Source organism: Thermoascus crustaceus (assembly GCF_041956765.1).
Source record: "Thermoascus crustaceus strain CBS 181.67 unplaced genomic scaffold VTN00scaffold_3, whole genome shotgun sequence".
Taxonomy (NCBI): Eukaryota; Fungi; Ascomycota; class Eurotiomycetes; order Eurotiales; family Thermoascaceae; genus Thermoascus; species Thermoascus crustaceus.
Window position 1 is genome coordinate 1,101,336 of NW_027192529.1, and position 27,936 is coordinate 1,129,271.

General features: G+C 49.9%; 13 protein-coding genes across 13 annotated transcripts; 9 read left to right on the forward strand and 4 right to left on the reverse strand.

The window, feature by feature from the left end:
- Positions 1-229: 229 nt before the first annotated feature.
- On the reverse strand, positions 230-1,153 carry VTN00DRAFT_5572 (uncharacterized protein; the record flags this gene model as incomplete). The annotated part of the gene is made up of 1 exon (XM_069432117.1): positions 230-1,153. One exon carries the CDS (start codon positions 1,151-1,153, stop codon positions 230-232), a length of 924 nt encoding a protein of 307 aa, XP_069288009.1.
- A 130-nt stretch (positions 1,154-1,283) lies between these two features.
- On the forward strand, positions 1,284-2,276 carry VTN00DRAFT_5573 (40S ribosomal eS10 domain-containing protein; the record flags this gene model as incomplete). The annotated part of the gene is made up of 4 exons (XM_069432118.1): positions 1,284-1,565; positions 1,642-1,678; positions 1,779-1,849; positions 1,926-2,276. 4 exons carry the CDS (start codon positions 1,284-1,286, stop codon positions 2,274-2,276), a joined length of 741 nt encoding a protein of 246 aa, XP_069288010.1.
- Positions 2,277-2,314: 38 nt separating this feature from the next.
- VTN00DRAFT_5574 (uncharacterized protein) lies at positions 2,315-2,605 on the forward strand (the record flags this gene model as incomplete). Its single annotated transcript, XM_069432119.1, has 1 exon — positions 2,315-2,605. The coding sequence occupies one exon, from the start codon at positions 2,315-2,317 to the stop codon at positions 2,603-2,605; it is 291 nt and encodes a 96-aa protein (XP_069288011.1).
- A 158-nt stretch (positions 2,606-2,763) lies between these two features.
- Positions 2,764-4,539, reverse strand: VTN00DRAFT_5575 (uncharacterized protein; the record flags this gene model as incomplete). Its single annotated transcript, XM_069432120.1, has 3 exons — positions 2,764-3,706; positions 3,765-4,079; positions 4,286-4,539. The coding sequence occupies 3 exons, from the start codon at positions 4,537-4,539 to the stop codon at positions 2,764-2,766; spliced, it is 1,512 nt and encodes a 503-aa protein (XP_069288012.1).
- A 2,566-nt stretch (positions 4,540-7,105) lies between these two features.
- On the forward strand, positions 7,106-8,229 carry VTN00DRAFT_5576 (uncharacterized protein; the record flags this gene model as incomplete). The annotated part of the gene is made up of 6 exons (XM_069432121.1): positions 7,106-7,145; positions 7,237-7,319; positions 7,516-7,584; positions 7,765-7,857; positions 7,943-7,957; positions 8,122-8,229. The coding sequence occupies 6 exons, from the start codon at positions 7,106-7,108 to the stop codon at positions 8,227-8,229; spliced, it is 408 nt and encodes a 135-aa protein (XP_069288013.1).
- A 962-nt stretch (positions 8,230-9,191) lies between these two features.
- VTN00DRAFT_5577 (uncharacterized protein) lies at positions 9,192-10,767 on the reverse strand (the record flags this gene model as incomplete). Its single annotated transcript, XM_069432122.1, has 4 exons — positions 9,192-9,667; positions 9,730-9,829; positions 9,887-9,928; positions 9,979-10,767. The coding sequence occupies 4 exons, from the start codon at positions 10,765-10,767 to the stop codon at positions 9,192-9,194; spliced, it is 1,407 nt and encodes a 468-aa protein (XP_069288014.1).
- Positions 10,768-11,493: 726 nt separating this feature from the next.
- VTN00DRAFT_5578 (uncharacterized protein) lies at positions 11,494-12,269 on the forward strand (the record flags this gene model as incomplete). The annotated part of the gene is made up of 4 exons (XM_069432123.1): positions 11,494-11,811; positions 11,862-11,913; positions 11,971-12,022; positions 12,089-12,269. 4 exons carry the CDS (start codon positions 11,494-11,496, stop codon positions 12,267-12,269), a joined length of 603 nt encoding a protein of 200 aa, XP_069288015.1.
- A 153-nt stretch (positions 12,270-12,422) lies between these two features.
- Positions 12,423-13,014, forward strand: VTN00DRAFT_5579 (uncharacterized protein; the record flags this gene model as incomplete). Its single annotated transcript, XM_069432124.1, has 3 exons — positions 12,423-12,556; positions 12,749-12,786; positions 12,848-13,014. 3 exons carry the CDS (start codon positions 12,423-12,425, stop codon positions 13,012-13,014), a joined length of 339 nt encoding a protein of 112 aa, XP_069288016.1.
- Positions 13,015-14,070: 1,056 nt separating this feature from the next.
- On the forward strand, positions 14,071-15,905 carry VTN00DRAFT_5580 (uncharacterized protein; the record flags this gene model as incomplete). Its single annotated transcript, XM_069432126.1, has 7 exons — positions 14,071-14,122; positions 14,198-14,428; positions 14,480-14,587; positions 14,644-14,972; positions 15,039-15,464; positions 15,523-15,729; positions 15,792-15,905. The coding sequence occupies 7 exons, from the start codon at positions 14,071-14,073 to the stop codon at positions 15,903-15,905; spliced, it is 1,467 nt and encodes a 488-aa protein (XP_069288017.1).
- A 2,725-nt stretch (positions 15,906-18,630) lies between these two features.
- On the reverse strand, positions 18,631-19,106 carry VTN00DRAFT_5581 (uncharacterized protein; the record flags this gene model as incomplete). Its single annotated transcript, XM_069432127.1, has 2 exons — positions 18,631-18,827; positions 18,953-19,106. The coding sequence occupies 2 exons, from the start codon at positions 19,104-19,106 to the stop codon at positions 18,631-18,633; spliced, it is 351 nt and encodes a 116-aa protein (XP_069288018.1).
- Positions 19,107-22,143: 3,037 nt separating this feature from the next.
- VTN00DRAFT_5582 (uncharacterized protein) lies at positions 22,144-22,511 on the forward strand (the record flags this gene model as incomplete). The annotated part of the gene is made up of 2 exons (XM_069432128.1): positions 22,144-22,305; positions 22,356-22,511. The coding sequence occupies 2 exons, from the start codon at positions 22,144-22,146 to the stop codon at positions 22,509-22,511; spliced, it is 318 nt and encodes a 105-aa protein (XP_069288019.1).
- A 375-nt stretch (positions 22,512-22,886) lies between these two features.
- VTN00DRAFT_5583 (uncharacterized protein) lies at positions 22,887-24,903 on the forward strand (the record flags this gene model as incomplete). Its single annotated transcript, XM_069432129.1, has 5 exons — positions 22,887-23,148; positions 23,215-23,840; positions 23,900-24,217; positions 24,281-24,664; positions 24,724-24,903. The coding sequence occupies 5 exons, from the start codon at positions 22,887-22,889 to the stop codon at positions 24,901-24,903; spliced, it is 1,770 nt and encodes a 589-aa protein (XP_069288020.1).
- A 1,868-nt stretch (positions 24,904-26,771) lies between these two features.
- VTN00DRAFT_5584 (uncharacterized protein) lies at positions 26,772-27,803 on the forward strand (the record flags this gene model as incomplete). The annotated part of the gene is made up of 4 exons (XM_069432130.1): positions 26,772-26,859; positions 26,967-27,295; positions 27,402-27,519; positions 27,601-27,803. The coding sequence occupies 4 exons, from the start codon at positions 26,772-26,774 to the stop codon at positions 27,801-27,803; spliced, it is 738 nt and encodes a 245-aa protein (XP_069288021.1).
- Positions 27,804-27,936: the final 133 nt, after the last annotated feature.

A 27,936-nucleotide genomic window follows, 5' to 3' on the forward strand; every position in this document is an offset into this window, starting at 1 on the left:
TCCTTTTCTTCTTCGAGCAACGTCGCCTTTACGTAGAATAGTCATCTATAAAATGGGAAGAAAGTAGGTACGCAGGAAACTCCTGGAATAAAATGATAATGTCATTACACAATGTCTCTAGAATAAAAGAACATACCGAATCCCTAGATGCCGAGCTCTCAAGCATTCAGACCTTTGCAAACACGCCAACCACGAACTAACCATAGAGAAAAACAAGAAAATTTGTACGTTAAGCCCGTGCTTTGCCCTTTCCATCAGACTCATCTGCTCCCTTCTCTGGCTCTTCTTCATCGCTGCTCATGAATTCATCATCCTCGTCGAATCCAAAGTATTTCCTCGTCGTCACAGGTTTAGGATTCGGCTGCGACGGGCCAGCCTGTTCCTCCTCACTTTCTTCGCTCGAGCTAGTCGGGGAGACGCTCGTGCTTCCTTCGCTAGCGCTGGTGCTCGAGCCGCCCATGATTGTATCATGAAGATTGTCCTTCCACATGCCGTCCTTCATCGCACGCAGAACCGCCTCGCGGGCCTTCTCGTTCATCTCCTCCTTGTCTTCTATCCACTGCCCATCCAGTTTGGCCTTTCCACCACCATTCTTCAGCTCTTCTTCCCGTCTTTCGGCCGCCTCCACAACCGCCTGCCATCTGCGTCTGCGCTCTTCCTTCTCTCTGCGTTCCATCTCAGGCTTTACTGCAAGATATTCCGCCAGAGCCTTCGCCTCATTCACCGTGCGCAAGCGGCGTCCATCAAGGTTGCGGTTGGAGCCATTGTCCTCTCCCTGGTGGCGCTTGCGCTTGCTGGACATGCGACCACCAGCAGCACGGAGCTGGGAACCAAAACCTCCCTTTCCTCCTCGAAGGGGGGCGGTAAGACGGAGGGGCAGGAAGACAGATGGCTGAGTAGAAGAGTAGTCATCGTTGCGGGTAGGAAGAAGAGATAGAAGTCGTTCCGACGAAGATGGGAGGAGTTCTTTGTTGTTTGTTGTGGTGAGAACTAAATCAAGAGCCTTCGATCTCAACGACGCTGGCAGGTATGAAGCAATTCTATCTGTGACGTCGGAGATAGTCGACGTTGATGGAAGAGGAATCGAGAGTGTTGGAGGGAGCGACAGCCCCGGAAAGGTTGAAAGGAGGATATTGACCGTTTGCGGCGTCATTTTGGGGCTATCCGACTTTGCTCCTCCACCATATACTCTGTTGTAGTCACGAGTAATAGTAATATCGCTCGCGCAGAGTGTGCCAAACGCTCTAAGAGAAGTGTGAAGATGCAGGAGAAAGCGGAGGCGGATGAGTTGCCGCGGAGGCGATAAGGTCGCCACAACGGAGATCTCGTGGTCTTGGCGCGGAGGTTGGATGTTAGATCACGTGATAATCTCCAAGGTCCCATATAATTTCCTTTTCGGGATTAGACGGCGGATTAGGGCACAGACCCTAGCGAGCCCGTCGAACAATATCGCACTTTCGTCGGAGAACGTCGCAGTCTGCTTTCCCTCCATCCCAAACCGATCAACCAAATACATCAGCGTTGTCAAAGCGATTCCCCGAATTACGCCAGGAACTCGCGACAATGTACGTCTACATTGCTGGCCCTTTAAACATTCCCCCATGCGGCAGTCACTGACATGTCTCCAGGCTTATTCCCAAGGCCGACCGCAAGAAGATCCACGAGTACCTCTTCCGCGGTATGTGAACAATTCGACCTCTGCATCACGATGAATCCGCGCCGCAAGTCGCGATTGAAATTTTTAAAAGCGACGTCACTGACAATTTCTCTGAATTTAGAGGGTGTGCTCGTGGCCAAGAAGGACTTCAACCTCCCCAAGCACCCTGACATTGACACCAAGAACCTCTATGTAAGACTCGCCTACACAACTTCCGCTGAAAGCCGGGAACGCTCGATCTGACAATGTCTTCTTCCACATTCAACAGGTCATCAAGGCCTGCCAGTCCCTGACCTCCCGGGGTTACCTCAAGACTCAGTTCTCCTGGCAGTACTACTACTACACCCTCACCCCCGAGGGTCTCGACTACCTCCGCGAGTGGCTCCACCTCCCTGCTGAGATCGTCCCTGCCACCCACATCAAGCAGCAGCGCTCCCACGCTCCTCCTCGTGGCATGATGGGTGACGAGGGTGGCCGCCGCCACCCCGCCCGTGCTGGCCCCCGTGGTGACGGTGGTTACCGCCGTCGTGAGGCGGAGGGCAAGGAGGGCGCCCCTGGCGAGTTCGCTCCTACCTTCCGTGGCGGCTTCGGCCGTGGCCGTGGTGCTCCTCCTTCGTAAGATGTTCTCGTGGAATCGTCTTGCGATGGCCTTGAGAGATGGCGGTACGTGTGTCGGCGGGATTCTGGTGTAGAATGGGGAAGTCTTTAAGAATTCAACCCCTACCGGAACATACGCCTCCACCGTACGCGTCAAATAACAAAAAAAAGTGTTATTATATGGGGAATGGGGGTTTACGATTGCCATTGAACCGATGTTATGAAATAGCTAGAACCAATGGCAAAATCGTCATGACTCAATCAATCCGGGAAACCCTTCTTTGCTTACAGTGTAAAGTAAACTGGACCGATTATGCTGTCTTTGCTTCTGCAATTCTACTGGAGAAGTGATGGCGTTTCTCGGAATGTAGAAAGACGGGTCAAAAAGTGCAACTATGGACAATTCATCCCCAGCATCTCATCACTGTCTAGGAGACCACAAGGCAGAGATGATTACTTGAATTGAAATAAATATTTTTATAACAGGCTTTCTTGCTGCATATGGATCTCTACGATTGGAATCTCTTCCGATCGTACCTGACCACAGCTTGCAGGATAACAGATGCTCCCGTGGCACAGTCGTCTGCAGAACAGAACTCCTCCGGGTGATGGCTCAGTCCGTCCTTGCACGGCACGAAGACCATACTCGTCGGGACTCTCTTGGAAGTAAAGACACTGTCATGGCCAGCGCCGCTCATAATTGTCCGGACAAGGGACTTCGGATCGGCCACACCAGCGTCAGCGACAACGGCTTGCGCAGACTGCTGCACACAGTCGATACAGTCCTCGTTGAATTTAATAGCAGGGGAATCGAAGTCAAGCGTCCACTCTACGCGGCACGGTTTGCCAATTCCCTTTCCCTCCTCTGCGGCGATGGCATCGAACTCCTTCCTCAATTCAGCCTCCACAGCTGCAACTAATTCCGTCTCAGGTCCGCGCACGTCCAGGCTGAAGCTGACGAACCCGGGCACGGTGTTCACACTGCCAGGCTTCGCCTCTATAATGCCGATGCTGGCCAGACAGCCTTTAGAATCAGCTATCTCTCGCGCCCGCACCATCATGCGAGCAGTGGCGTAGAGCGCATCTGCTCGGTGCTGGAACGCCGTGGTACCTGTGTGCGTATCCCGGCCTTTCACAGCGATTCGGTACCAGCGATAAGCCTGGACGGCGGTGACGACACCAACACGCTGGCCTGCGGACACAAGATGAGGACCTTGCTCAATGTGCAGCTCAAAGTGTGCCGCCATAGGGGTTTTCTTGTATGAGCAAGGTACGGTTCCGAGATAGTTAATCTTCTCGAGAGCAGATTTCATCGACTCCGGCGCGGAGGCGGCGGTGGGAAGGGAGGCGACAGTAGGGACTTCCTTAAGGGCGTGCGCCTGTTCGAGAGGAATGAAGCCCGCCCAGACGCCGGAGCACACCATGCTGACGGGGAAGCGGGCGCCTTCCTCACTGTAGAAAGATCAGTAGCATTCAACTTTGGAGTAAATAAGAGAACTAAAGCGCTCACTTGGTCCAATTGACAACGCCAACACCTCCTTCAGTTTCCAAGCCCATTTCTTCCATGACTTTCAAGGTTTCGATACCAGCTAGCACACCCAGGATGCCATCGTAGCGACCACCCGTTGGTTGGGTATCCAGGTGGCTTCCAATGAAGGTAGCAGGTACATCCTTTCTACGACCTGGACGAACGGCAAAGATATTGCCCATCTCGTCGATGGTGATATTGCAGTTCAATTCCTTCGTCGTCTGGATGAACCAATCTCGAACCTTCCTGTCATCCTCTGAAAGAGCCAGGCGCTGCATACCTGTTTCTATTGGGCCGCTACATCATCAAATGGTAACTTCAGGTCAGCTGATGCCCATAAAACCATATATCAATGTTCAAGTGGTCATTGTATGTATAATCCATGTATTAATTCTGGCAGTGAAAGGTATGAATAAACCAGCATATTACAAGAATGGTGCATATTCAAATCCTCAATTGCACCTTTGACAAACTGAGGGAAACTTGATTGAAGAGCTACTCACTCTCCCCATCGTATACCTGCCCCCCATTGGCAGCTGTAATGTAAGTCTCGAGCCAATCGCTCCTTATTGGCCCTCAGGGCTGACACCTCCGCCTCGGATAGCTCCGTGGTCAACATTGCGTGTTTTGAGGAAGCAGAGAAGGCTCGATATTGGGAAGGACGAGCAGTACGTTCCCAAGACCGAGGTATAGATCGTCTCAATGATGCCCTGGCTGTAGATAAGAAGGGAAGACCGAAGAGAGAAAGAGAGGCCATGGTGATGACAGGCCGACGCCTTAGCAGTACCACTTATACAATGGGGAACGGATAACAGCAATCAAGAGGGCGCCCTTTGGGTGATAAGATACCGCTCGAGGAGCGAGCGGGCATCTCCTCCCCGATACCCCTCATCTTGTATGTTGGCCGATACGAGGGGCGGAGATGCCCGTTTGCCGATAAGGAAGGAGATAATGCTGGCCCGGCCTATCTCCACGTGACTAGGCGCCCTATCAGGTACCGGCAGACAAAGTCGGGGATCCGAGTTGCCACATATAGAAGTTGGAAGCGAAGCCGAGCAAAGCCCGGAGGACTATGTCACCAGCGATTCTCGTCCTGTATACTTTTTGTTAAGTACATAGAAAGGGAGATGTATGAAGTCAAGAGAATCAAGTGATCATAGCCCCCCTTTCAGGTGACTTGCCAGGCACCAAGGCAGTCACAAAGGCGCCTCTTAGCGAACTGCAAGGTACCATGCAGGTGTGACGGCGCTCAGTCATAGTATTATTAGCTAAAACTATGGTAGCTTGTCATACAGAATCGAAAGCATGAGGGGAAAGGAAAGAATCTGCAGGGCTTCGTGTAGCGCGATATACGTAGGCGAGTAGGACCGGCAGTATCCCAGAGATGAAGGGATGCTCAACACCGCCTACCTTACCGCCTAGGTGCGCCGCGCCGTCACAGCAGGACTGCTCCATTCTATTACAGAGTAATAGGTAACCATTATTTCAAGAGATAGTGCAGGTAGGTTCATTCAACCTCCATTGGAATATTAATTATTGCTTGAGATCTGAAAACACCAAGCCTTCTTCTGAAGAATGCCATCCAATGGCATGTTGACCTGTACGCTTCTTATCACGGCTGTCGAATCTTTTCAAATTTTCGATGATATGATAGTATGGCACGCAAGCAGCAGAGTTTTGTGATGGATTCTGTTACAGGGACGATCCAGCTCAGAAAGAATTATGCGGTGTTCATACAAGTCTTGATACCCAGAATCACGAAAAGAAAATTGAACAATTCAGGATCAGATTTTTGGGGACGAGCTAGCATTTACTAGGCAGCAGGTGTCGGGTTCCAATAACTCTATTGAAACTCTTAAGGTACTGAGGGTCTTCTTTGTTCTTGCCAAGGACGCTGATTTTAATTGCAGTTAAGCCTCGTTGCGCCGATGAAAGACATCAGCTTATTGAGAGACTTGCGCTAGGGTTCGAGAATTCAGCCCGAAAATTCATTGTTCCGTCACGGATCTATGTGAGCATTAACGGGGCCAGCTTCACTAGTGCTTGCTGAGTTTACACATTGCCCACCGCTTCATCCTGAGTACAGTAGCTCATTGCGGTCGAAGAGTTCTGGGATATACGGTACTTACATACCCTAGGTACATCCTTTCTGATTCTTCTAGGCCAGTATCTTCAAGCTCGCTAAGTATGTTAAGCCAACAATAACTGCTCTTAGTGCGGTGTTGTGCCTTGTCTTGCTAGAAGTTTTCCACTACTTGCTCAGCTTTGGTAGTAACTGTGACAAGTCCCACCAACGCCAGGTTATTGCCACTGAACGATTTCCAAGACGTGTTCCATTATTTCAAAAGATCATCATACTTGGCTACCAAGTACCGTTGTTGAGGCATGAGAAGGATGATCAGATATTTGAGTATCGGGCAAGGCAGGGTCGAAATCAGTGACGAGCTGCTATGGCAGACAGGTGGTCAGGCACCCGCAAGCATAGGGTATAATTGTAAAGCACATCCAAACTTTCTGCAACTAAAATGCCTGTAGATTTGTTCCTGTTAGCCAGCGATTTAGATAGCTCGCCTCTGCTGCCCGCTGGGTTGCTATGTCCACCCTGGAGCGCCCTTTGTGTCAAGCCATGGTGTAAAAGACCATGCAGCTAGTCTGCTTCTATCCCAATTTACTAGTCCTTTTTTATCCTTCCGTGTTTTCAGCATTGCATGTTCACCTCTCAACGTTGGCCTGATCATGGGCTGAGCCTGCTCTGTTCTTGTGTTGCCGTAGTCCTGTTCGCTGACCTCATGTTCTGGCCCCAGCTTATGGGCACGGCGTTTTCGGCCCTTATGTACACGCACCGACGAGGGTTGCCATGATGTATACCTTGCAAAAAGTGCACTGAAAACACGGGAAAAAAGAAAATATAATCGTGAGGGCGTTTCTAGAACGTTGCAAACAGTAAAAAGACAATAAAACTAATCGACTACTGTGTCGATGGCGGGTTTCCAAAGATTGGTCAGAGGGGTATTGTGGGCAGGCCACGGCCATCTCTGGTAAAAGGCAAGAAATGGATTCTGTACTAGCCTGTCCCACCCCTCGGAGGGGCAAAGCTATTTCTCGTTTAAGTGTCTTCTCCAGGCAGACAGTGCGCCTGCGTTCGAACCCGCGTCCTCTCCCCTCGCTCGTTCTTTTTTTCTTTCTCGTGCCCGGTCGCCTCCGGCCTCTCCGCCTTTGCATCGGATAATATTAACGCGCTACACCGAGGATCCCCTCATCATCTTAACTCACCCCGCATCACCGTCCCTGCGATCCTCATCCATTCTGTGCCCATCTTCAAGATGTCGTCTGCTGCGTGTGTCTTCTGCAAGATCATCAAGGGTACTTAATTCCCCCTTCGATGTTCTAATTCTGTATCTATGCAAATGGTCCTACGCGTATGATGCATCCGGCTGAGCGTAATGACAAACAGGCGATATCCCGTCCTTCAAGCTCTTCGAGAGCGACAAGGTCCTCGCGTTCCTGGATATCCAGCCTCTTAGCCGTGGTCATGCGGTAAGTCTTATATCTAATTATTTTCTTGCTTTTGTTCTGCAATAGTGCAATTTATCGCTCTCGAGTACCTCCCGTTGGACTGTTTGTTTCTTGATGTTTCCGGCGGCCCGTAACACCGAACCTTACATGCGGAGAGTGTTCAAGAAACTGTAGAAGATAGATGGCTAACGACAGATTTCTTTTTTCTGGAAAACAGCTCGTGATCCCCAAGTTCCACGGTGCTAAGCTCACCGACATTCCCGACGAGGATCTCACTGAGATTCTGGTACGTAGCATCCTCCCGGACCCGCATTGAAACCTTGACGTTCTTATATCTTGCACCCACGCGTACCTTGTGGACGGCTGTCAACCCATGCAAGACCAACCATCTTATCTATTACCATCGACATCTTGTTTGGAAGCAGACCGTTCGAACTGCGCTAACGCATGAATAATCTATAAACAGCCCGTGGCAAAGAAGCTCGCCAAGGCTGTTGGTGCAGAGAACTACAACATCCTGCAGAACAACGGCCGGCCGGCGCACCAGGTTGTCGACCATGTAAGTCTTGCCTCCGTCTCCTGGCTCCAGGTTCTACTATTGCTAGGAGCCTTTTAAAATCCTAACTAACTTTCCAACTACTTAGGTCCACTTCCACATGGTACGTTCTCCCACCAACCGTCTCTTTAAGACTTGTACCGTCTAGCAATTCCCGCGTCCTATCCTCCTCTACACCTAAGCGCTCTATAACCCCCCTTTTCCATTCATCTTCACGCGCAACAGACTAGCGGAGGAGAACTTACAATTAACTAACACCACTTACAGATCCCTAAGCCCAACGAGGCCGAAGGTCTCGGAGTTGGCTGGCCCGCCCAGGCGACGGACATGGAGAAGCTCAAGGAACTTCACGCGGAGCTCAAGTCTAAGATGTAAATATTATATATCAATTGTGAGACCCAATATAATATTTGGGAATAGCAGTTGCTTGTTCTATTTCCCACTTAGAGGGTAGAATATGATACCTCAGAAGGGAAAAGTGAAAGTAATGAACAAATCAGAAGACGCTTACTATATGACCAAAAACTGATTGGGTATTATTCATCTCGTATTCCATCCCAGGATCTATTTGTCCGCTGAAGCAATTGTAATAAATGCACAACTGTCGCCGTCTGTTGGGACGTGAGGCTGTCAACATAAACTAAAAGCGAGTACGAGCTGACATACGTAGGATAGATATTACGGATTAAGGCGAAAGAGCTCTAGACACCCATGAAAATAGTCCATTTTCTTCTCTTTTAGCCTTTCTCCCTACATAACCAGAGATATCTATTGTACAGGCACTAGCTGAACCCACAATCTCGTCTCATACCCATGCCAGCCTCGTGTTCCGTTACCTGAATGAGGTCCCGACAAATCTTCCTGCGCGATGATAAACTAAAAAGACAACTGAAGACAGGGCAGACGCGCGGTGTATATATATGCCTTTATCAGAAACACGGATTGAATCACGACAACGGTTGCCTGAAACAGACGAGGGACAACAAGAACGTGCAAAACCAAAGGACCGTAATCGACTAACAATGTGTATAATAATATTATGGACGCAGTGGGAAAAAAAGGGGCAGAGATGACAAAATACAGCACCTCCTTTGTCATGCACGCGACAAAGTCAGGGAGGTTTCCAACGATATAAAAAGGTGGAACGCAGGCCGAAATATGTACTCGGGATGGTTATACCGGCAAGAGGAAAGAAAGAGTAAGTAGAAGGCATCCGTCCGCATATAAATGAGCAAACGGAGATGCGACAAGGTACATGCTACGACTCGATGAGTCGATCGATCTTATCAGCTCCCCCGCTTCCGGTTCATCTCGTTCCGTTCCTTCACATGCGGTCATTACGAGTCGGCTCCGTTGACCTTCACTTCCAAGTCGGGATAGAACTTGATCTTCCCGCCACCCATGATCACCCCGGTACGGTCATAGTATGACCGGGCCCGGACGTATGGGTCGAGTTCCCAGTATCCCTTTCTTATTTTCTCTGTGAGATCTGCCCTCTTTGCCTTTTCTACAGCCACAGCTTCCGTGTCTCCTTTCGAGGTGGCCGCGATCCAGGCGAACGTGGCGGTCTGGAACTCCTTGCAGAGCGCCTGTCTCTTGGCTACCAACTCGTCGCGTCTCGCCGTATCTTCCATCTTAGCGTTCTCGTCAAGCTGCGGCTCGATGTATTTGTATTCGAAGTCTTCGTCTCCGCCAAGTTCCTTCATAATACGTCCGCGGGGAATGAACTTTTCGAGGTCGTCAACGGACTTGGTAAAGTGGATCTTTGCAGCGACCACAGGGTCTAGCCAGCCCTTGATGATGTTCCAAATTCCTACGAAACATGTCTTAGAACAATTCCCAGAGTAACTTTTCTGTGGCTGAGGTGGGACGAACCTGAAAAGATCCAAGGCGCCTTGTGGATGAGAACCGCTCCTAGAGACTCGGGATAGTTGGCCTCAAAACACTTGATCATGAATTTTACAGGCGTATAATCCTATCATGAAGGTTCAGCAATTGTTATAAAAGTACTTACGTGAGCAGGAGGTCTTACCATGTTCGCCAGAGAGAAGTCCGTCATATCGAAGATGATTGTCTTCGCCTGTCAGCTCTCGATAAACTATGGTAGGACATCTCAGCACTTACCGCAGTCTCAATTGGAGGAGCCAGCATCATCCTAGCAGTTTCAATCGTGTAGACGGTATACCGTTCCAGAGTCTCCGGGCTCTGATCGGCCGCTCTGTGCAAGCGTACCCTGACGAGGCACATCGGCCTGCCATTCTTGTCGACACCGTGAAGAAAACTCTTGCCCATTCTGATCTGGTGCAGGAATTCCTCACCCGCTTTTTTAGCTGCGGGATCCGAGCTCTGGGATTGCTCCAGGGCCAGCGCTTCGCCATTCTTCATGATATCATCGTCCACATGCATCTCTGATAATCTCCACCGCATCGTAGAAATCATCATGACCAGAGCCTTGTGTACATCCCATTTCCTGGCACGAAGGAAGCGAAGTAGAAGGGCATCGGGGTTATCATGCTTGACCATGTTCCAGAATGTGACTCGCAGGTCCTCTGGCGATTCGTCGGCAATCGCCTGCTGGAAGTCTTTAAGCTGACCATATTTATCGTCGGAGTCTGAGATCTTTACACCGGCGAGACTGGCCGATATGCCATTCTCAGTGTTCAGCTCATTCGCTTTCCCAGGCTCGTCATCCTTTCGGCTGAACAGACCAAGCCTCTTCTTTCCTCCTTTCTTCTTCTCGGGCGAAGGGCTCTCGGAAGTTGACTCGGCGCTCCGCATGGACGCTTGATCCTCCCGTCCTTCAGGCTTGACACCAAAAACCTTCAATGTCATTGCCCAGAGTTCCTGAAGTTTTATTTCCTGCTCCTCAGTAAGGTTCCCGACATGTCCGGGAGGTATCTCGTCGGTCGTCATCTTGAGCGTGTCAATTACACCAAGGAATTTCTCCTGCTGTTGCTCTTCCGATTGAGGGTGCCGCTCAGCATCCGCAACCTTTCGGGGCTTCGAATATGTATTCTGCAGTAGTACACCACCGCAAATGACAATCGCAGCGAACGTGACACTCCAGAGAGAGGACGCTTGCCTTGGTTGGCTGAATGGAGACGATCGCAAGCGGGATCGTGAGGAGAAACGCCGATTAATAACGGACTTCGGAGTCAGACGGCTTCGAGCGCGAAACGACTGAGCAACGATCTGTGCGCCTGAAACAGAGCAAGATCTGATTTGAATGGGCTCGGTCAAGGGAGGTACCAAGCGGTGGCGGAGTAAGCAAGTATGCATGTGCTGCCAAGAGAAGCAGCAGACGTCTCTGCGGGCGATGAGAGGTGTCTATTGCACGCTTCCCCTCTTTTGATCCAGGAGAACAGATTGGCGCCGGAGATGCCAGGGGTGCATCTAGGCTGCGGGCAATTTCGCGGTCGATTGCTCTTTATATCGAGTCTTGGATGATGGTGAGGCTAGCGCAGGCTGGGCCCGGGTATTCCGTGACGCCGACTTGGCCAGCGTTGGAGGAGCGCAAGACCCAGTGTTAAAACGTCACAGCGGACAAACGGACCCTTGTTCGTGATAACAGCGCAACAACGCGCATTTATTTTATTTGGGAAAAGTCCGTTTGCCTTGCTGAATCTGGAGTCAAAAAAAATGAGCGGGAGCGCACCAAGATCCGCGTCACGTTCGCGTCCTCCATCGCGGCCGACGACCCCTCTTCGTCCCAGTTCCAGATCATCTATCAGGGATGCACATGGTTACGGGGCAAGCATAAACGGCGCAGGGTATACGCAGCCTGCTATCAATGTGCTAGAGCCGCAGTTCGCGGAACTGGCAGACTCCATGGCCGATCTGGAGGCCAATTTTATGCATCTACAGCTGATGCATGAGAGCTTGACACGTTTTAGCGAATGCTTCGCCAGCTTTCTGTACGGACTGAACATGAATGCTTTCTGTGTTGATTTTCCAGAGGTATGAGTGGATGTTGGGCCGTCCGTCAGAGAAAGTACTGAGATTCGTAGGCTCCCATTTCCGAATCGTTCAAACGAGCAAAGCAGGCAGAATCGCAGCCAGGTACATCTCCCACATCCTTTTTTCAACTGGAGGGCTTAGGACTAACAACAACATCAGAGTCTGAGCCTGAACAATCTCGACCGGATAATGATGCTGAAACCACGTTTATGTGAGAGGCACCCATTTCTGCGATCAAGTTCCGGAACCGTGTCGACTGACTTTACAATCTGTGCAGGACCACGGACACTACATTCATTGATCATCCTCCAGCTAGCGTCTCTTCGAAAGCGACATCGAAATCCTCTATTCCTTCCCGAACAAAATCTCGTGGAGGCTCGGTCGGTGGTCGTTATGCAACAAGAGGTTCGGGACGAGCTCGTCAGAGCGCGCTACCTCGAGGGAAAGGATACCGATGAAGTACTCAATACAGATAACGGTTTCTACTGAAAATATTCCAAATGGCGATACATCGAGCAATCCTAGAGGACTTGGGAGCTCTTTGCCAAGAGGGGGTTTCAGTGCCCTGAGACCTGACCGGGTATACTGTGCGAGTGGTGGACGTCAGAGTCATGGTATTGCCGAGGCCTCTTGTTTTGGAGATCTCGGCGGAGGACAATGGTCCAGAGCCGACATTGATGCGGAGTCCGATTCACTGCCCCTGCACGCAGACGTGGTATTTCGTGCTACTATGGCCAGGGCCAAAGTGAGCCGGCCTGAATTGATATGATATCACATTATGAGATCACGAACGCAGACAATTCAGGAGAAATTATCAATCATAGTCTTCCTCAACTATAGATCATCATAGGTGTCTCCAACGTTCGGTGTTGTAGATTAGATGGTCGTGTATCCGTCCGGCAGGTTCAAGCTTAATACAGTGTAACTGCCCTACAAGGCACCGTGACACGACCCGTGTACTCTGTAGATGTACTCGTATGTACAGCATGAGTCGACGTGCAAGCAACGTTCAGCCCTGCGGATGTTTACTGCGTAGGATCGCCGCTGCGGGCCTGCTCCGATAGGCTCCTGGACCGCCGAGCCGAAAGCGCCAGGCCCTTGAGCCCGAACACACTACTCTTCTTCCGTCTCCATCACTACATTACTGGAGCAACAAACGCCGGCGCGGACGTTGATCTTGTCATTGTCAAGGCCAATCGCTAGCTTATGTTTACCTGCTTGTCTTGACATATGCTATTTCAATTTCCCATGGCTACCTAGGTGTTGGCCATTCATCCCTTTGTCTCTACACTACCGAAGCCGCTAGCGCTGGACAGTCTGCCCCGTGGAGAACGTCAGTATCAGAGAACAATCGATGACACCAAGGACGATCACGTCAAAACAGTAGAGCATTATCAGCATCATTGCGGGCGAGTTACAATACCCAGTCGTCCCTGTTACGAATTCTTCTTCGATCTTCGGTTTTTGCCACTTCCCTTAGCGGACTCCTGAAAGGTAGCGTCGCTTGGCGACCCCGAACCATTACCAGAGCGTCTGGACGCTTGCCGGGTTCATTGGCATCATTTGCAGCCCTTCAAAGATCCTGAATACATTCATTTGGGGTAATAGGATTTACTTTTTTTATTTTCGCTTTTGCTGCTTTCTGCCCCTGACATGTTCTGAGACTGGATATCTTGGACTGCGTCTTTTAGATCTGCTCTCCTGTTTTCTACTTCTATTTGTCTGTTTCAGTTGCATTGCATTCACCATCTTGTGTGCTCTCCGCTTGTCTGACTGTCCCTGAGTCTGGTCAAACCTGTACCTATCTCTCTTCTGTCTCCCTGCAACCCCCTGTTCTCTTCCTACGAACGAACCAAAGCTGTTACCCTGATCTGTTCTTGGACACGGCTCTTTACGTCAACTCTGCATATCTGGTTTACCAAGTTTCTTGTTGGCTCTTCTCGCTTCTTATACCCTCCCACGTCTTTGTTTCTGTTGCTTTTAGTTTGTTACAAGCACATCCATTCCGGCCTGATTTTCCTTCTGCTACTTCGAACACTCCTGGAGTCCGCCCTCCACCTCTATCCTTCCTATCTACAATCTTTCCCTTGTTCAGGGCCTCCTGCACGTGATAGTTTTCACGTCTCACCCTGTCTGGTTTAACTTTTAATTGACCATCTGTCGCGTAAAGACCTATATCTCCACTGTCGATACTCCTTCCCTGTTAATCCAGGGACTCCTGCAGAGCTGCTTTATCTTTACCTTGCGTCACGAACCACCATGGCGACTGTCACTAAAGCTTCTGTTGTCTCGGAAGCCGAATTTGGTTGCGGTATGTGGCTGCCCGGAATTTTTTTTCTTTTTTTTGTCTTTAAGACACCGTTTGAGAATACTGACAGTGACGCAGAGCATCTTGCCGCTCTTCTTACAAAGGATGACAGCACTGCTGGCCAGTTCCAAGACTCTTTCGTCAAAACACACTCTGCTCTCTCTTCGCAAAAAACAGCATTTGGAAACCCTACCAGCTGGAGTCGAGCTCCTATTTCTCTCAGACCTACCTATGCATGTTTAGATTGCTCTGAAGTCTTTACCAATGGGGACAGAATGGCCCACACTCAGAACACTGAACACAAGTTCTGTACGGCGTAGCCTGATTCGGCGTCATATCCGTTTGCTGACGGAATTACAGACATGGAGTCCAGAACAGGCTCTCTTTTTTGCCAATCATGCCACGACTTCGTCTACGACTATGGCCTAGAACGCCTCCGCTTGTCTGGGACAGGACTCTCACCCAAAGGTTCGGATGGCAATCTACCGTGTTTGAGATTATTTCCAGATTCTAACACTGAACAGCTTCCAAGAAGAGGTCTTTCAGCGAGAGCTCGTCTGACGAAGTTTACGTCAAGGCCAATTCCAACAAGCGACCCTGTGCGAAGGAAGGAGTAAGAGGTCTGTTCAACCTCGGACAGACGTGCTATCTAAATGTGATCTTGCAGACTTTGCTGCACGATCCCTTACTCAACACATACTTCCTCGGGAATGGCCACCAGATTCACGAGTGTAATGTTCCCAATTGCATAGGGTGCGCGGTGGCGGAGGCGTTCGCCGACTTCAACAGCGGTGAAAAGGCAGAGGGCTTCGCAGCTCTGAATCTTCTCTTGGCATCATGGCGGGCTAGCCCGGTAAGTGGCAATAAGGCGGGAAGGAGTTTGGGTGTCTAGTAGCTAATCCTGGATTTTCTTCCTCAGATCTTAGCTGGATACCAACAACAAGATGCCCATGAATACTATCAATTCCTCGTGGATAAGCTGCATGCTAGTACCAATGGGCATACTGAGGGCCCCAATGAGAAATGCCCCTGCTTCTTTCACAAAGCCTTCTACGGAAAGCTGCGAAGCAGCGTCACCTGCGACAGATGCGGCAACGTTACGCGTACGGAGGATCCTATGGTAGATCTAAGTCTCGACGTTCAGGTACAGGCAAAGAAGCGGGCACTTGGTGGACATGGGTCCTCGTCCACACCTACGTTGAACGGCTGCCTCGAGAGTTTCACCTCCCCTGAAAGGCTTATGGCAGACGTATACAACTGCAGTGGATGTGGAGGGACGCCGCAGAAGGCGACCAAGCAGCTGAGAATCAAGAAACTTCCGGCAATCTTGTGTATACAGTTGAAGGTTTGTCTTTCCTGTAGCGGTTTTATTGTTTTGCTCCCGCGATTAACAGTATCGCCAGCGCTTCGAGCACACCTTCTCCGTCTCTGAGAAAGTGGAGGGAAAGGTTGATTTCCCCATGTCCATCAACATGCTTCCATACACAACAAAGCCACACTCCAAAACGGCCGTCAAGTCAAGATACATGTACGATTTAGCCTCCGCCGTTGTACACAAGGGCAGGTTGGAAGCAGGGCACTACTACGTTTACTGTCGACAGGGTGATCAGGTAATTACGTCCTACCATCTCTTTCTTTATCTATTTTCATGAACCATTCTAACCGATTCCAGTGGATACTATTCAACGACGACCAGGTCACTGCGGTGTCGGAGGCGGAAGTACTCAACACAGACGCCTATCTCCTATTCTATACTCTCCGCTCACTATCTACGGGTGCTCAATGAGTTCGATTCTTGTTTTGGCTGTCGCTGTTTGTTTTTTTTTCTTGGCTCATGTATACGAATATCTCTTTTTCACGATCCAGAAACTGAACCTTGTCTTGGTAGGGGCTTGGTGGTATTCTCTAACACTTATGCACGATTGTCGAGTTGAGACTTTGTCACCCTGTTTCTTTTGCTTCTTGGCTTTGGAGTTTTCGTTTAGACGTCGCTTGGTTTCCGTGTCCTTGGCAGAACCTGAATATGTTGGGAAAGCTTTCTTTGTTTCATCTGTCGAGTTAGAGCTTTGTACACTACATTCATCCGGGGCCATGTAGAGCTAGCTTCTCGAGTTTGTAACCCTCATTCGAAGTCATCGTTGCTGCATAGTTATCAATTTTTCAGCTCCATTTTCTCAAGGCATTCGACATCTTCCGCCCCTACAAAAGAATAACTTGAAATTTTGTCCAATAATTTGTCCTGTGTTAAGCCCAGGCCCGAGATTCCATGTATGATTTGTTATGTGGGGGATGATTCAACGTTCTTTAGAGGCCTTCTCTTTTGTCCCTTTGCTCCTTTATGAGACGGTCAATATGTTCATTCATCACGTAACGACATGTATAATTAGAACTTCATTTCACCCATTCACTACCTCAAACATCAAGAGCAAAAATAAGCACAAATCCCAACAATAATCAAACCCAAGGGCCCGGGGGATCCCAACCCCAACACCCAGTTAGAGTACGTAATAACGTACGTATGTGTGCGTGGCTGACGCCTTATCTCATCCCGGAAGCCCCGGGAACCCTTTTTTGGTCTTCTTTATATATATATATATATACATAGCTTAGTCCGGCTTGGACCGGGCCGGGAATTCATTTCGGGGAATGGGCTTTCCGCTGATGGATAGATCCATATGTTAGATGCGTACTGTACAACATTTGTTCCTGGATCGTACATATGCGTCCACTACATCTAGGTGGAGAACTTGGAGCTTTGCCGTAACCCATTCCCATTCCCCGAATCCCCGGGACTGGATATGTTTGGTGGTTGGTTGGTTGGCAAGCTGCGCCTCTTATGTAGGTACGTATGCAGTTGATTTTTAATTTAATTCGGGGATTGGGAATAGTTTCCGCTGTGGAGGAGGGAGCTTACGTGGTGATGGTGGTTGCGTGTGTTGTGTGTGTATGTGTGTATACGTACGGGGTTTGCCTGCTGTATGTACATGTATATCTGTACAGTAGTACATCTATGACAAGGATAGGATTCATGTTTAGTCATCTAGTTCTAACGTTAGTTAATTTTTATTGATAGAATCTGTAAACTTTATTCTTGTCTCTTGCAATTTTCAACAAGGAAGTAGGTACCTATGTAAGTGGTAGCAAAAGTGGTGTGCCACAGGATTGGATCTTTGATATCCCAATTTAGAAATGGAGGTACGGAGAAGATTGGGCAGTTATCAAGACATGACACCGCTATCAATGATGTGTATCGCCGTAGTAAGTCAGCCAAGATGGATATCAGGTAAATCTAGTTATGTACGAAGGAAGTAAGGTGCAGAGTATCAATCGTGCCTCCATATATCTACCTACCTACTGTACATGTACAAGGTATCTACCTAACTGTATCAGATAAGCTGGAGGCCATTTAATAAACAATGAAACATGCTTCTCTCTCCACGATTCCTCGGGAGTCAGTACACACCATGGGCCTAGCCTAGTCTATCCATGTCCTCCACCATCAAGTTTCACGGAATAAATGTAATGTCAGAGCTGAACCTGAATGATAACGATAACGGGAACCCCTTCCATGTGTATGTATGTAACACTACCTGTAACTACCTACCTAACCAAAGAAAATCAAGTCTGCAGACAGTAATTTCTCCGCCGCTGCATGTAATCGGATCGGATAGACTAGATATCCGTCTTAGGGAAGAGGGCTGACAGGATTCCGCTGCAGAACAGACAAACAGCTGACAGGATCCGATCCGGGGTGGGATGGACTGACACTAAGAGCACCGGACTAGGTACCTAGACTGACAGGGATGTTGTCGTGCCCGTCTTGTCCGTTTGACTTGGCTTGGCGATTGTTCGGTCGGGCTTCGTTTCGTCGCTACTTACTGTACAGAGTAGTTAAGGATAAACACAAAATACTCTTCAAAATGGTGAGTCTCTGCAAGTCTGCGCAGATTAGATCTTAACAGGATCATATTACTGTGCATGAACAGTACCAAGTAAGCAGCGATAGATTTTTTTCGCCCAATAATTCAAGCAATATTATTATTTAGAGAATGTAGTAGGGTACTGCTTTCTCAGCCTAAGCTGTTGTACTGTACCGTACTTCTACGCTAGGAGGTCTGCAGTACAGATTTCTGCCGCTGTCGGGAGACCTGCTACTTTGAGAGTACAGTCTGTACATGTACATGTACATTGGTCTGCAATCCTGCCGCTTTTTCAAGGACAAGAAAAAGAAAGAAAAAAAAACCTAACTACTACTGCACGGAGTACTGTGTAAACACGGGGCGGGTGATGTGGTGACGATCACCGGTCGGTCCGTCGCAGACTCACAGAAAGAACGGCAGCCGCGCAGACTTGCAGGGCTTTGCAGATTGCAGCAGCTGCATCTAGCGGTGACGATCGTCGGGCGGGGTTGTTGACGGGAAAGGTTTGAGTGTGGACGAAATTGGTTAACTTTCCGAGGCGAGATACCCTGGTGAGTCTGAGCAAACCCAAAAAAAAAAAAACTTTCTGGTTTAGATTTTTTTAGATTTTTTTTTCTCCCGTAGTTCTTTCTCCTTCTCAATAGGTAAGGCAATTAAATTCTTGTCAGGGGTTCCAGACTGTTTCATTGGATGGTGGTCGGGCGGGAAACGGGACCTTCCAAAAGTCTCCCTTCTTTGTAGGGCGGAAGGCGGAAGCGCGAGGTGCCGAAGACCCGACGGGTTTTGGCCTACATTAAGTTTGACATTATTGATCGACTTTTGAGGGGCCAGATGCAACCTGCAGGTGCCAGGAGAGGTTGAAAGGCGGGCAGAAAAAGAAAAAACAAGGATTAAAAAATTAGAAGGGAAATACCTCCGTGTCTCAAGAAAGCTGGCGACCGGATCAGCAAGTTAGTAAGGTAAAAGTATATCAGCGTCATGTCGCAGGTGTCGCTGCATAGGTCCCAAAGTAGAGTTGTCGTGGCTGGCTGCCGGCGGCTCGGTGACGTTCGCAGTCCTTGCAGCATAGCATGGACTCACCATGGAGAAGCTGGGCTGCTGGATCAAACACCGGGTAGGACTCTGCTGCTGGTCTCATATAGACCATCCGCCTCACAACCGTAACGGTATTTACTACACAGTACTGCATAGGGTCGGGGTCTGGGTTATGAGATTTCCCTGGGAATTTCCCGAGGGCCAAAAAAAGTCGAATACATCATACCCGCGTATCGTGCGTTGGATCGAAGTGGCGTTTCCCGATGGAATGTGGGTCCATGGGGCGCCGCCTTGAAGTCTTCAACGGTAAAAGAGTTCCACCGGATGTCCAGTTCCATCGATAATCTGATCTTTAACTTTGCTTCTTCTCTAGAGGAAGATAAACAAGCTCAGACAAGCAAGCAAGTAGCATCATGCCAATAGATCTCTTGGCTCTCAGGGTAGATTTGCTTGTGAGTCTGGATGAGATGATGTTCCGGTTCATCTCCGGCGGCACATAAACAAAGGACGGCGGGACAGCCAACGGACGAGCCTGCGAGCTACTCCCTGAAGCGGATATAATATCGTAACTGGTTGGGATCCCGCGGTCTCATAGAGCCTAGAAGCACCACGTGCAAAGGTAGATGTCGATGACGAGGCTTACCTACCTCTGCGTGTACTGCAAGCATCTTCGAAGGCGCTCTAGACCGTGTATATACGTCGTACTCCCGCGTATACCCCCGGACAGGAATAATAATAATCATCCCATGGAGATTGAATACAGATTGAATACAGATTGAATACAGATTGAATACAGATTGAATACAGATTGAATACAGATTGAATACAGATTGAATACAGATTGAATACGCGAGAGGATTAGAGGGAATAATAACGGTTGCAATACTCCGGGACTGACCCACGAAGAGGCGTTCGGTAGTGCTGCCCTTATTGTTTCTTATTAAGCAGAGTGACGATAATGGTAAGCGCGGGAGTCAAAACCCTGTTGGCTTTTGGCAAAGACCGGTTTTCTTGCCGCTTTCTCACTAACACTGAGCAGAAGCTATCACATCTCTCCGTCATGACTCATGGGACCTGGTCCGGAAAAAGTTGCTTGAATGAGGCACTGGGAGCTCTCCATTGGTTCTTGGAGGTGGATTCGTCTCCGAGTGGGATGTGTGTATATGATCCGGGTGCGTGCGCGTTGACCGATATTTAAGCTCCGTCGTGCAACGGCATTGGTCATCACACCGCGGGATCAGAAATCGGATTGACAGCTGATGAGAACCCGAAGCCGCTCCACCGATCAAAAACCCAAAGGGCCGTAGGAGCCTGGCCAGGAAGTCCGGGACCGCCCGTCAGACGGCCATTCCAAAAAGAATCCTGGCTGTTGGCCTTGACCGTCCAGGAGCTGCACTGCGGAGTTGGTTTTGGTTTATACTCCTGGCACGCAGCACGCTGCTACTGGAGTAAACACAGGGTATCCTGGAGCTAAAGTGGTCTTTCAGACTGTACTGTCCTTACTAATAATGATAATAATAACCAATCGGCCCATGGATGCATGGTATCTGGGCGTTCTGCCAGAAGGAGTTATACAGCCAACACTGCGATCTCCACGATAGAGCATTGACTTCGTGTCATAATCTCTGGAATAAATTCGGATACAGGTCTAGGCGTTGGAGTGTCGGTACCGTGCACCTACGGAGAAGAGTATCGTAGGACGAAGGAAGCTGACACGCTACGATCGATTGCCCTAACGATCCATCATATGACCTTGGAAGGCTTTGGCTCCTGCGAGTAATCTCGCGGAGCGAAGGCTGAAGCGTTGCCACATCGAGGTCGGTAGCGGGGTGTTGCGGCAGCAATCGCCGAGCGCCGTCGGTGGTCTGTGATTCTCTGCCCCTAGGCTTCTTAGAGCAGTAGCTAGGTGACTGGGTCCTTCCCGGGCGTGCCAGCTGCGGAGTGCGGACGGACAGTATATTATTATTATTATTATTGAAGGAGCGTTCGGATACGCGAGGAAGCCCGTGCAAAGCAGTAGCCCTGATGATCTTCCATGATCGAGCGGTTGCGCTGCACGCTGAGGGCGGAGGTTGAACAGCCAAGAAATCTCATACGATGAAGGTGGGCCTTTGGAAATGTCGATATCCAGCTTGCCAAGGGCCAAGAACAGCCCTGCGCGCTTTTCGAGACGTCTGACAGAAACTGGAGAGCTGAGATAACAACGGCACAGGAGAGTAACCCAGTATGTAAGAAAATTAGAGACCGTCCAGATCTGAGAAGCAAGCCTGGGAAGGTTCGACACGGGAATGGAAGCCTATCTCGCGAGCCAGCTCCGGGGTTGCAGCTCGTGGCCGAAGTCTGCGGGGTGCAGCCAGCAGCAAGTTAGTAACAGGAAACTGGAGAGGTAGCAAAAGTATGGAGAAGCGAGATACTGGATGAGTATGAAAGTAAACCTCAGCAACAAATAATCATATGAATAATGCCGTCCAGAATCGGATGTTGGTGCAGCGCAGGCTGGGGGTGGAGTCGTTGGATCGACTGCAATGGATGGAAGGCTTTGAAGCCCGTGATGCCGTGCTGAGTGCTCCGTGCATTATTTTGTGCATGGGCACCCTCGCCTACTAACCACCCGAGACCCTGGTTCGGCCGTTCAGCTTTAGGGCTGGGCCCGTTTTTCTTGTCGCCCTACTCTGGTCAGCCCGTGCCGTGCGCAGCTGTCGACGTCAGGCTTGAAGAGGTAAAAGCACGGCTCGCCGTGCGTCCGCGAGAGAGTCTCGCGCTGCACTACCAGAGGCCGAGAAGAGAGTAGTTGATAGAGGATGAGGTCCAGGAACTGCCGTCCGTCTCCTTCAGATGGCAAGGATGTCAGAGCTCGCACACGACAGAGGCCGCCATCGTGCAGATTATGTAAATCGAGCTTCCGGGACAGCCGGGCTCGGGATATCGAGAAGCAACCACCGGCGTCGCCAAGCCCGCAGCAGGCGCCCTCCGAAAGCAGCTACTACCCAGGAAGGCGTTGGCCCTAACCCTAGGAGCTCTACCTGCAGCCAGAGTATACGCAGGCCGGTCTATCCCGCACTCGTCTCCATGCTCCGTCCTTCATCATCAGATATCCAGCAGGGAGCATATCTCTGGAGTAAGAAGACCAAGACCTCCGGACGACATGCCTGGGTCTGTATCGGAGTCTTCCTGCTTACCTCATACGGACGCCTCAGCCGTCATCTTCAGACCGCATCACGGCTCGACCCGGTAACAAAACACGTTATGACCATAAGAGCAACTATGGATGGCGGCCGCAGGTGGACCCCTTGATGTCCACGCAGGTTGCAAGGTCCCTTGGCGCCGGCCTGTCGAACCCGCCCTCGGCCCACGGAGCTGGAGGCTGGAGCTTTGGAGACGCTTTGTTTCCACGCCCTTCGGCGCTTCATCTTATCCCCGCCCCGTCCGAGAGATGATCTAAACTCTGCCCAATCCTGGAGGTTCCACTCCTCTCTGCGCTTTTCTGTTCTGAAGAAGCTGTTCCTACTTCTTCTTTCCCTCCTTACGAACCTGCAGCTGTGTTCTCGTCGAGATCGCGTCTACAGCGCGGAACTCTCCCTCTTATACTTCGTTTCTCTTATAGTCCACGCTGACTTCGAAGCTTCCCGGCTTCGACCGTGATCCCCTCGAGATTACAGCAACCAATATTCCTCTGTGTCTGCAGGAGCTGCAGCAGACAGTCTCTTGCCCCTCACTACTTCATTGTCACATATCCACTCCAGCTTCATCCTGTTCTGCCCCTACAAAGCAAATAGTGGCACTGGCCCACGTCTCCATAGATCTATTGCCCTATGCGGCGGACAGCTTCTCTTGCCGCGCTCGCGGCAGCTCTGCTGCTCGTGTCGCTAGCAAATGCTCTCCCGCACGATGACCACGATGGTATGGATATGAACATGGATCATGGACACGGCCATGGCGATGCGCCAGCAGATGCACCCAAAGACACAGGCGATCCGGCCGACCTAAGCTACTTTGCGTACGGGGAACATTCGGGCATGATCCTCGCTCACATTATTCTGATGGTGCTCTCTTGGTGCTTCATTCTCCCAGTCGGTAGGTTATTCTGATTTCATTTGCTGTTCAGAGCAGAACCTGACTGACATTGATTGATTGATACAGGCGTGATGTTCAGCGTTGCGCGATCCCGATTTGCGCTGCCAACTCAGTTTCTCTTCCTGGCTGTCAATGCCCTTGGTGTCTTTTTGGGAATCATCTACAATGCTCAAACCCCGGATTTGTACGAAAACAACGTTCACCATAAAATTGGTTGGATCGTGACATGGGTGATGGTCGCGCAGGTCGTCATGGGTCTCATTCTTTGGTACTCTGGGCAAGGACGGGATAAGTATGGAGCTGCTTATGAAAGAGCTGCTTTTCTCCCTGTATCCACGGAGGCCGCGGCGGAGCACCAGCACTCGTATCCTTCTGGCGCCGTTCATGAGTACCGCTGGTCAGGAGATAGTGGCCAGGGCACGGAAAGGAATTCGTCCTCTCTGCAGAGCCGCCCATCGTCTCCCGACCACTATGAGAAGCCTGAAGATGACGTGGAGGAAAAGCCCGCTCTCTCTCGTGGCTGCTTCCATATTCCCGTTCTCGATCAGTTCTTGGCGAATCGTATCCCTGGCCTGGTCTCTAGTCGTGCGCTCAAGATTCTTGACATCGTGTACATCATTATAGACAGGATCATCCTGCCTTTTGGCTTTATTGCTCTCGTGACTGGTGGTGTTGTCTACGGCGGTATCTTCGTAAGGATACTCCTCTCCAACAGCGTGATGTCAACGTCACTAACAGCTTCTTTCAACAGAAAGGTCACTATATCTTTAATGGACTTGCTCACTTTATCAAGGGTGGCATCTTCGTCTGGTATGGACTTTTGACGCTAGGACGATGGATGGGTTGTTGGGCAGACTTTGGATGGGCTTGGAACGTCAAGCCTCCACGCGAGGTTGTAGGAAACTGGAAGGCGCGGATCCCTACGGGCGAGTTCACTGAATCCCTTGTTATTTTCCTCTATGGTGCGAGCAATGTCTTCCTTGAGCATCTTGGAGGCTGGGGAGGCGAGTGGTCTGCAACGGATCTGGAGCATGTCTCCATCGCCTTTTTGTTCTTCGGTGGTGGATTGGTGAGTTCTCCGTACCCAGCTCTTGGGATTCTCCATCGGGACATCGCTGACAGAGAAATTTAGTGCGGCATGTTTTTCGAATCCAAACGAATCCGGGATTGGCTGAACAAGACTGTTTTGCGCCCGTCCAACCAACTTGAGACCTATGGGCAGCCGGACCCTGCCTGGCAGATGCCCAACACCCAGAATGTCTCGTTGAACCCGATGCCTGCGTTGGTCATCCTTCTTCTTGGAATGATGATGGGATCACACCATCAGTCCGACATGACTTCAACTATGGTGCACAAGCAATGGGGAGACCTCCTGGTGGGGTTTTCACTGGCTCGATTCGCGACTTATGTTCTATTCTTTATCAAGCCGCCCACATCGTATTTGCCCTCTCGTCCGCCAACTGAAATCCTTGCTTCCTTCTGCCTCGTCGCTGGTGGTCTCATCTTCATGATGAGCGTAAGTGGTGCCTGTGAAACTACGACGACCGTTGAACAATTGCTGACTCATGTTTACAGACCGAGAACGTCATCCAGACATTGAACTACTATGATCTGGATGCAATGTTTACTTTCACTGTCGGAATGGGTTTCACTGCCTTTGTTATGGCCTGGGAAATCACGACGATTGCCATCAAGGCCTGGGCGGTGAAGAAAGAGCAACCTCCCCAGCTACCACCCTTCAGGTTTCCTGCGTAGACCAGAAACCTGCGATACAAGATTCGCCCTCCAGTTGGCTAATCTGACAGCTGACAGGCTGGCCATCTCTCTTGACATATTTCCGCAGAGTCGGATTGCATATTTTGTGTAGTTTTTGGCGTCGGTTTTTATACGGCTTTATACCCCCCTGAACTTTTGTTTCTGAGATCGATTACCGGAAGTTTTGGTGACCGGTGATATGATACGGCTTTATTCCCATGGATATTATGGCCCTATTTCTTCTAATCTAATGCGTTCTCCGTTCATGGTCATGACTTTACGGATCGTGGACGGTTTATTTGATGAGGTGGCCGGCCGGGGCGGAATTTAGTGAGAAAACTGTCAAGAATTACTTGAATAATCCCCATTTTTGGAGATAACACGTTCGTTAGTGAAAATATCAGGATACCAACCCGCTCTGCCATTCTTGTCTCCTATGCAGCTGTAAAGCGCAAACAACCTTTGACCAGAATCCAAGAAAGCATGGACATGAAGATAAGGCTGATAAGCAAAGCTCGAGTCTTGAGATCAAAGTCTAGACTTGTCTATGATCCCAGGATCTATTCCTAATTTGTTTGTTCCTGACTTTGCTATCTCCAGCTTCTCAGCTATCCTTGCGGCCCGATCCACTTTCCAGTACATTCCCCCACGCTTCCCTGAAGGACTGAAACATAGGTCCTGGGCACAACATAAGCTTATTCCTGACGGTCCGGCCCTATCCGGAAGCTCACAGTTTGACTCCCAGTATCCCGCATCCCCGCGGATGGAACCATTGCGTGGGGAGCTTGCATGATTCGACTGATGTCCTCCACGTGCGTGTACTACTGTACGAATGCCCCTCATCTCCATGTAAAGTCTCTACTTGCTGAAGTGAAGTTGCGTCATCAACGGTTCTCCTGATACGAGTGGAGCTACTGATTATTCACATTCTGTCTCGCCCTGTGGGATATAGTAATGGTTCGCTGCGCGGGATATATTCGAGATAGTACCGTACACAGGGTTTAAAAGGTTTTCAAGAGGGACGAATTAAACTATGCCTCAACTGAATGTTTGCAATGGAAGATAGTCGATAAGTTGAACTCAAGTGATTCCGTACGGAGTTGTCTACCTACTTGTCTGTCTGCACTGAGTTTCATGGAATCGCTCGGAACCTCTTGCCGAGATTCCGGCGTGCTGGTACTCCGTAGCTAAGCATCAATCCAGTGGGAGTGGACCATGGATAGTGGACATAGGTAGCACGTAAGCAGACACGCCGAGCATGTGAGAAGCGACTGCTTGTCCTAACTTCAAGTTCCTCCAAGGTTGTGGTTGTGGTTACAGATGCATGTTTCTCCTGAGGTCCTTATTACTTGTTACTTGTACTACCCGAAGAAGGGTGCAAGTCCATCGATTGGGTAGGTAGGTCGTACGGGGAATAATAATAAACAGCCTACCTTAGTAGCAAGGACTTTGAAGAAAGTATAGAATAGTAGAGAACCGGAGATTAGGGAACGGTAGAAAAGCCGAACCGGATCAAGACTCGGCTAGTGCACTGGAACGCGCAAGAAAAAGAAAAGCCAAGGGAAAAAAAAGCCTCTTACTTTTAGTAGTAAGTAACATTAGTAAGGATGAGGGGCAATGGAAATCGTTGAAGTGGGGTAGATTGACGGACATCCGAGACTCGAGTCCGACAAGCCCCTCAGTGCAGTACGACGGAGACCTTTTAGGTACTAGGTGGCATCAGTCTGTTAAGCATAAAGTGTCTCTCCTCGCTCGTCGTTCTCGATTTTCTCATTTGTTTTGCTCCCCTGTACCGATACCCAATACTGAAAGCTCAGTTGTTCTACTACTAGCATATTAATTACTTTTTTTTTTTTTTTTTCTTCATCATGGCGTCCAACCCCCCAGCTGCTTGCTGCGCTACCGGCTTTAAGCATGAGGGTAACCCCTCGGGAGAGATCAAGACCATCGGCAATGGTGAGTCCAGCGTTACGATTGCTTTTCCACCGGATCCTCTATCTACGATATATAAGCAGATGTATCTTTGTTCTCTGTTACTAACGCCTTATTCATTCTCCCTCCAGTCGAGACCTACTTCTCCTACCCCAAGGACAACAAGACCCCCGAGAAGGCCATCATCATCCTGACCGACATCATCGGCATCTACACCAACAGCCAGCTCATCGCCGACGACTTCGCCGCCCAGGGCTACCTGGCCGTCATCCCGGACCTCTTCCAGGGCGACCCCATCAAGCTCAACGACTTCGAGAACGGCAAGGCCGACCTCCCCGCTTGGCTCCAGAACCACCAGACCACCCATGTCGACCCCGTCGTCGAGTCCACCGTCAAGCACCTCCGCGAGGAGCTGGGCGTTAAGAAAATCGGTGGTGTTGGGTACTGCTTTGGTGGAAAGGTATGTGGTACCTCACCTAACTGATACATGTGTTCTCCGGCAGTACTCTGCAGGCGGTAGACGGGTCTGTTTTTTTGTTTTAGCTTTTGTCTGACAAAAAGTATAGTACGTCTGCCGCTTCCTGAAGGAGGGCAAGCTCGACGTTGGCTACACTGCCCACCCATCCTTCGTCACCCATGAGGAACTTGGTGCCATCAAGGGACCTCTTTCCATCGCTGCTGCCGGTGAGTTTCAACCCTCCCCACAGTAATAACGAAATTCAGACTAGGGATGGAAGAAGAGTATTCTAACTTTGCACCAAACAGAGATTGACCAGATCTTCACCACCCCGCTCCGCCACGAGTCCGAGGAGACCCTGAAGAAGACCGGCCAGCCATGGCAGATCAACCTCTTCAGCAACGTCGCCCACGGATTCGCCGTCCGCGCTGACCTGAGCGTCAAGCAGAACAAGTTCGCCAAGGAGCAGGCGTTCCTGCAGGCCGTGTGCTGGTTCGGTCAGTACCTGTAAATAAGTGCATGCCTACCTAACCTAGGCTTTTCACCTAGGTTAGGTGGGGTAGAGATGTTATGAGGACATGAATGAAGATTCTGATAAGATAAGAGATTTTTTTCTATTTTCATTTCAATGAGAAGTGAGAGAT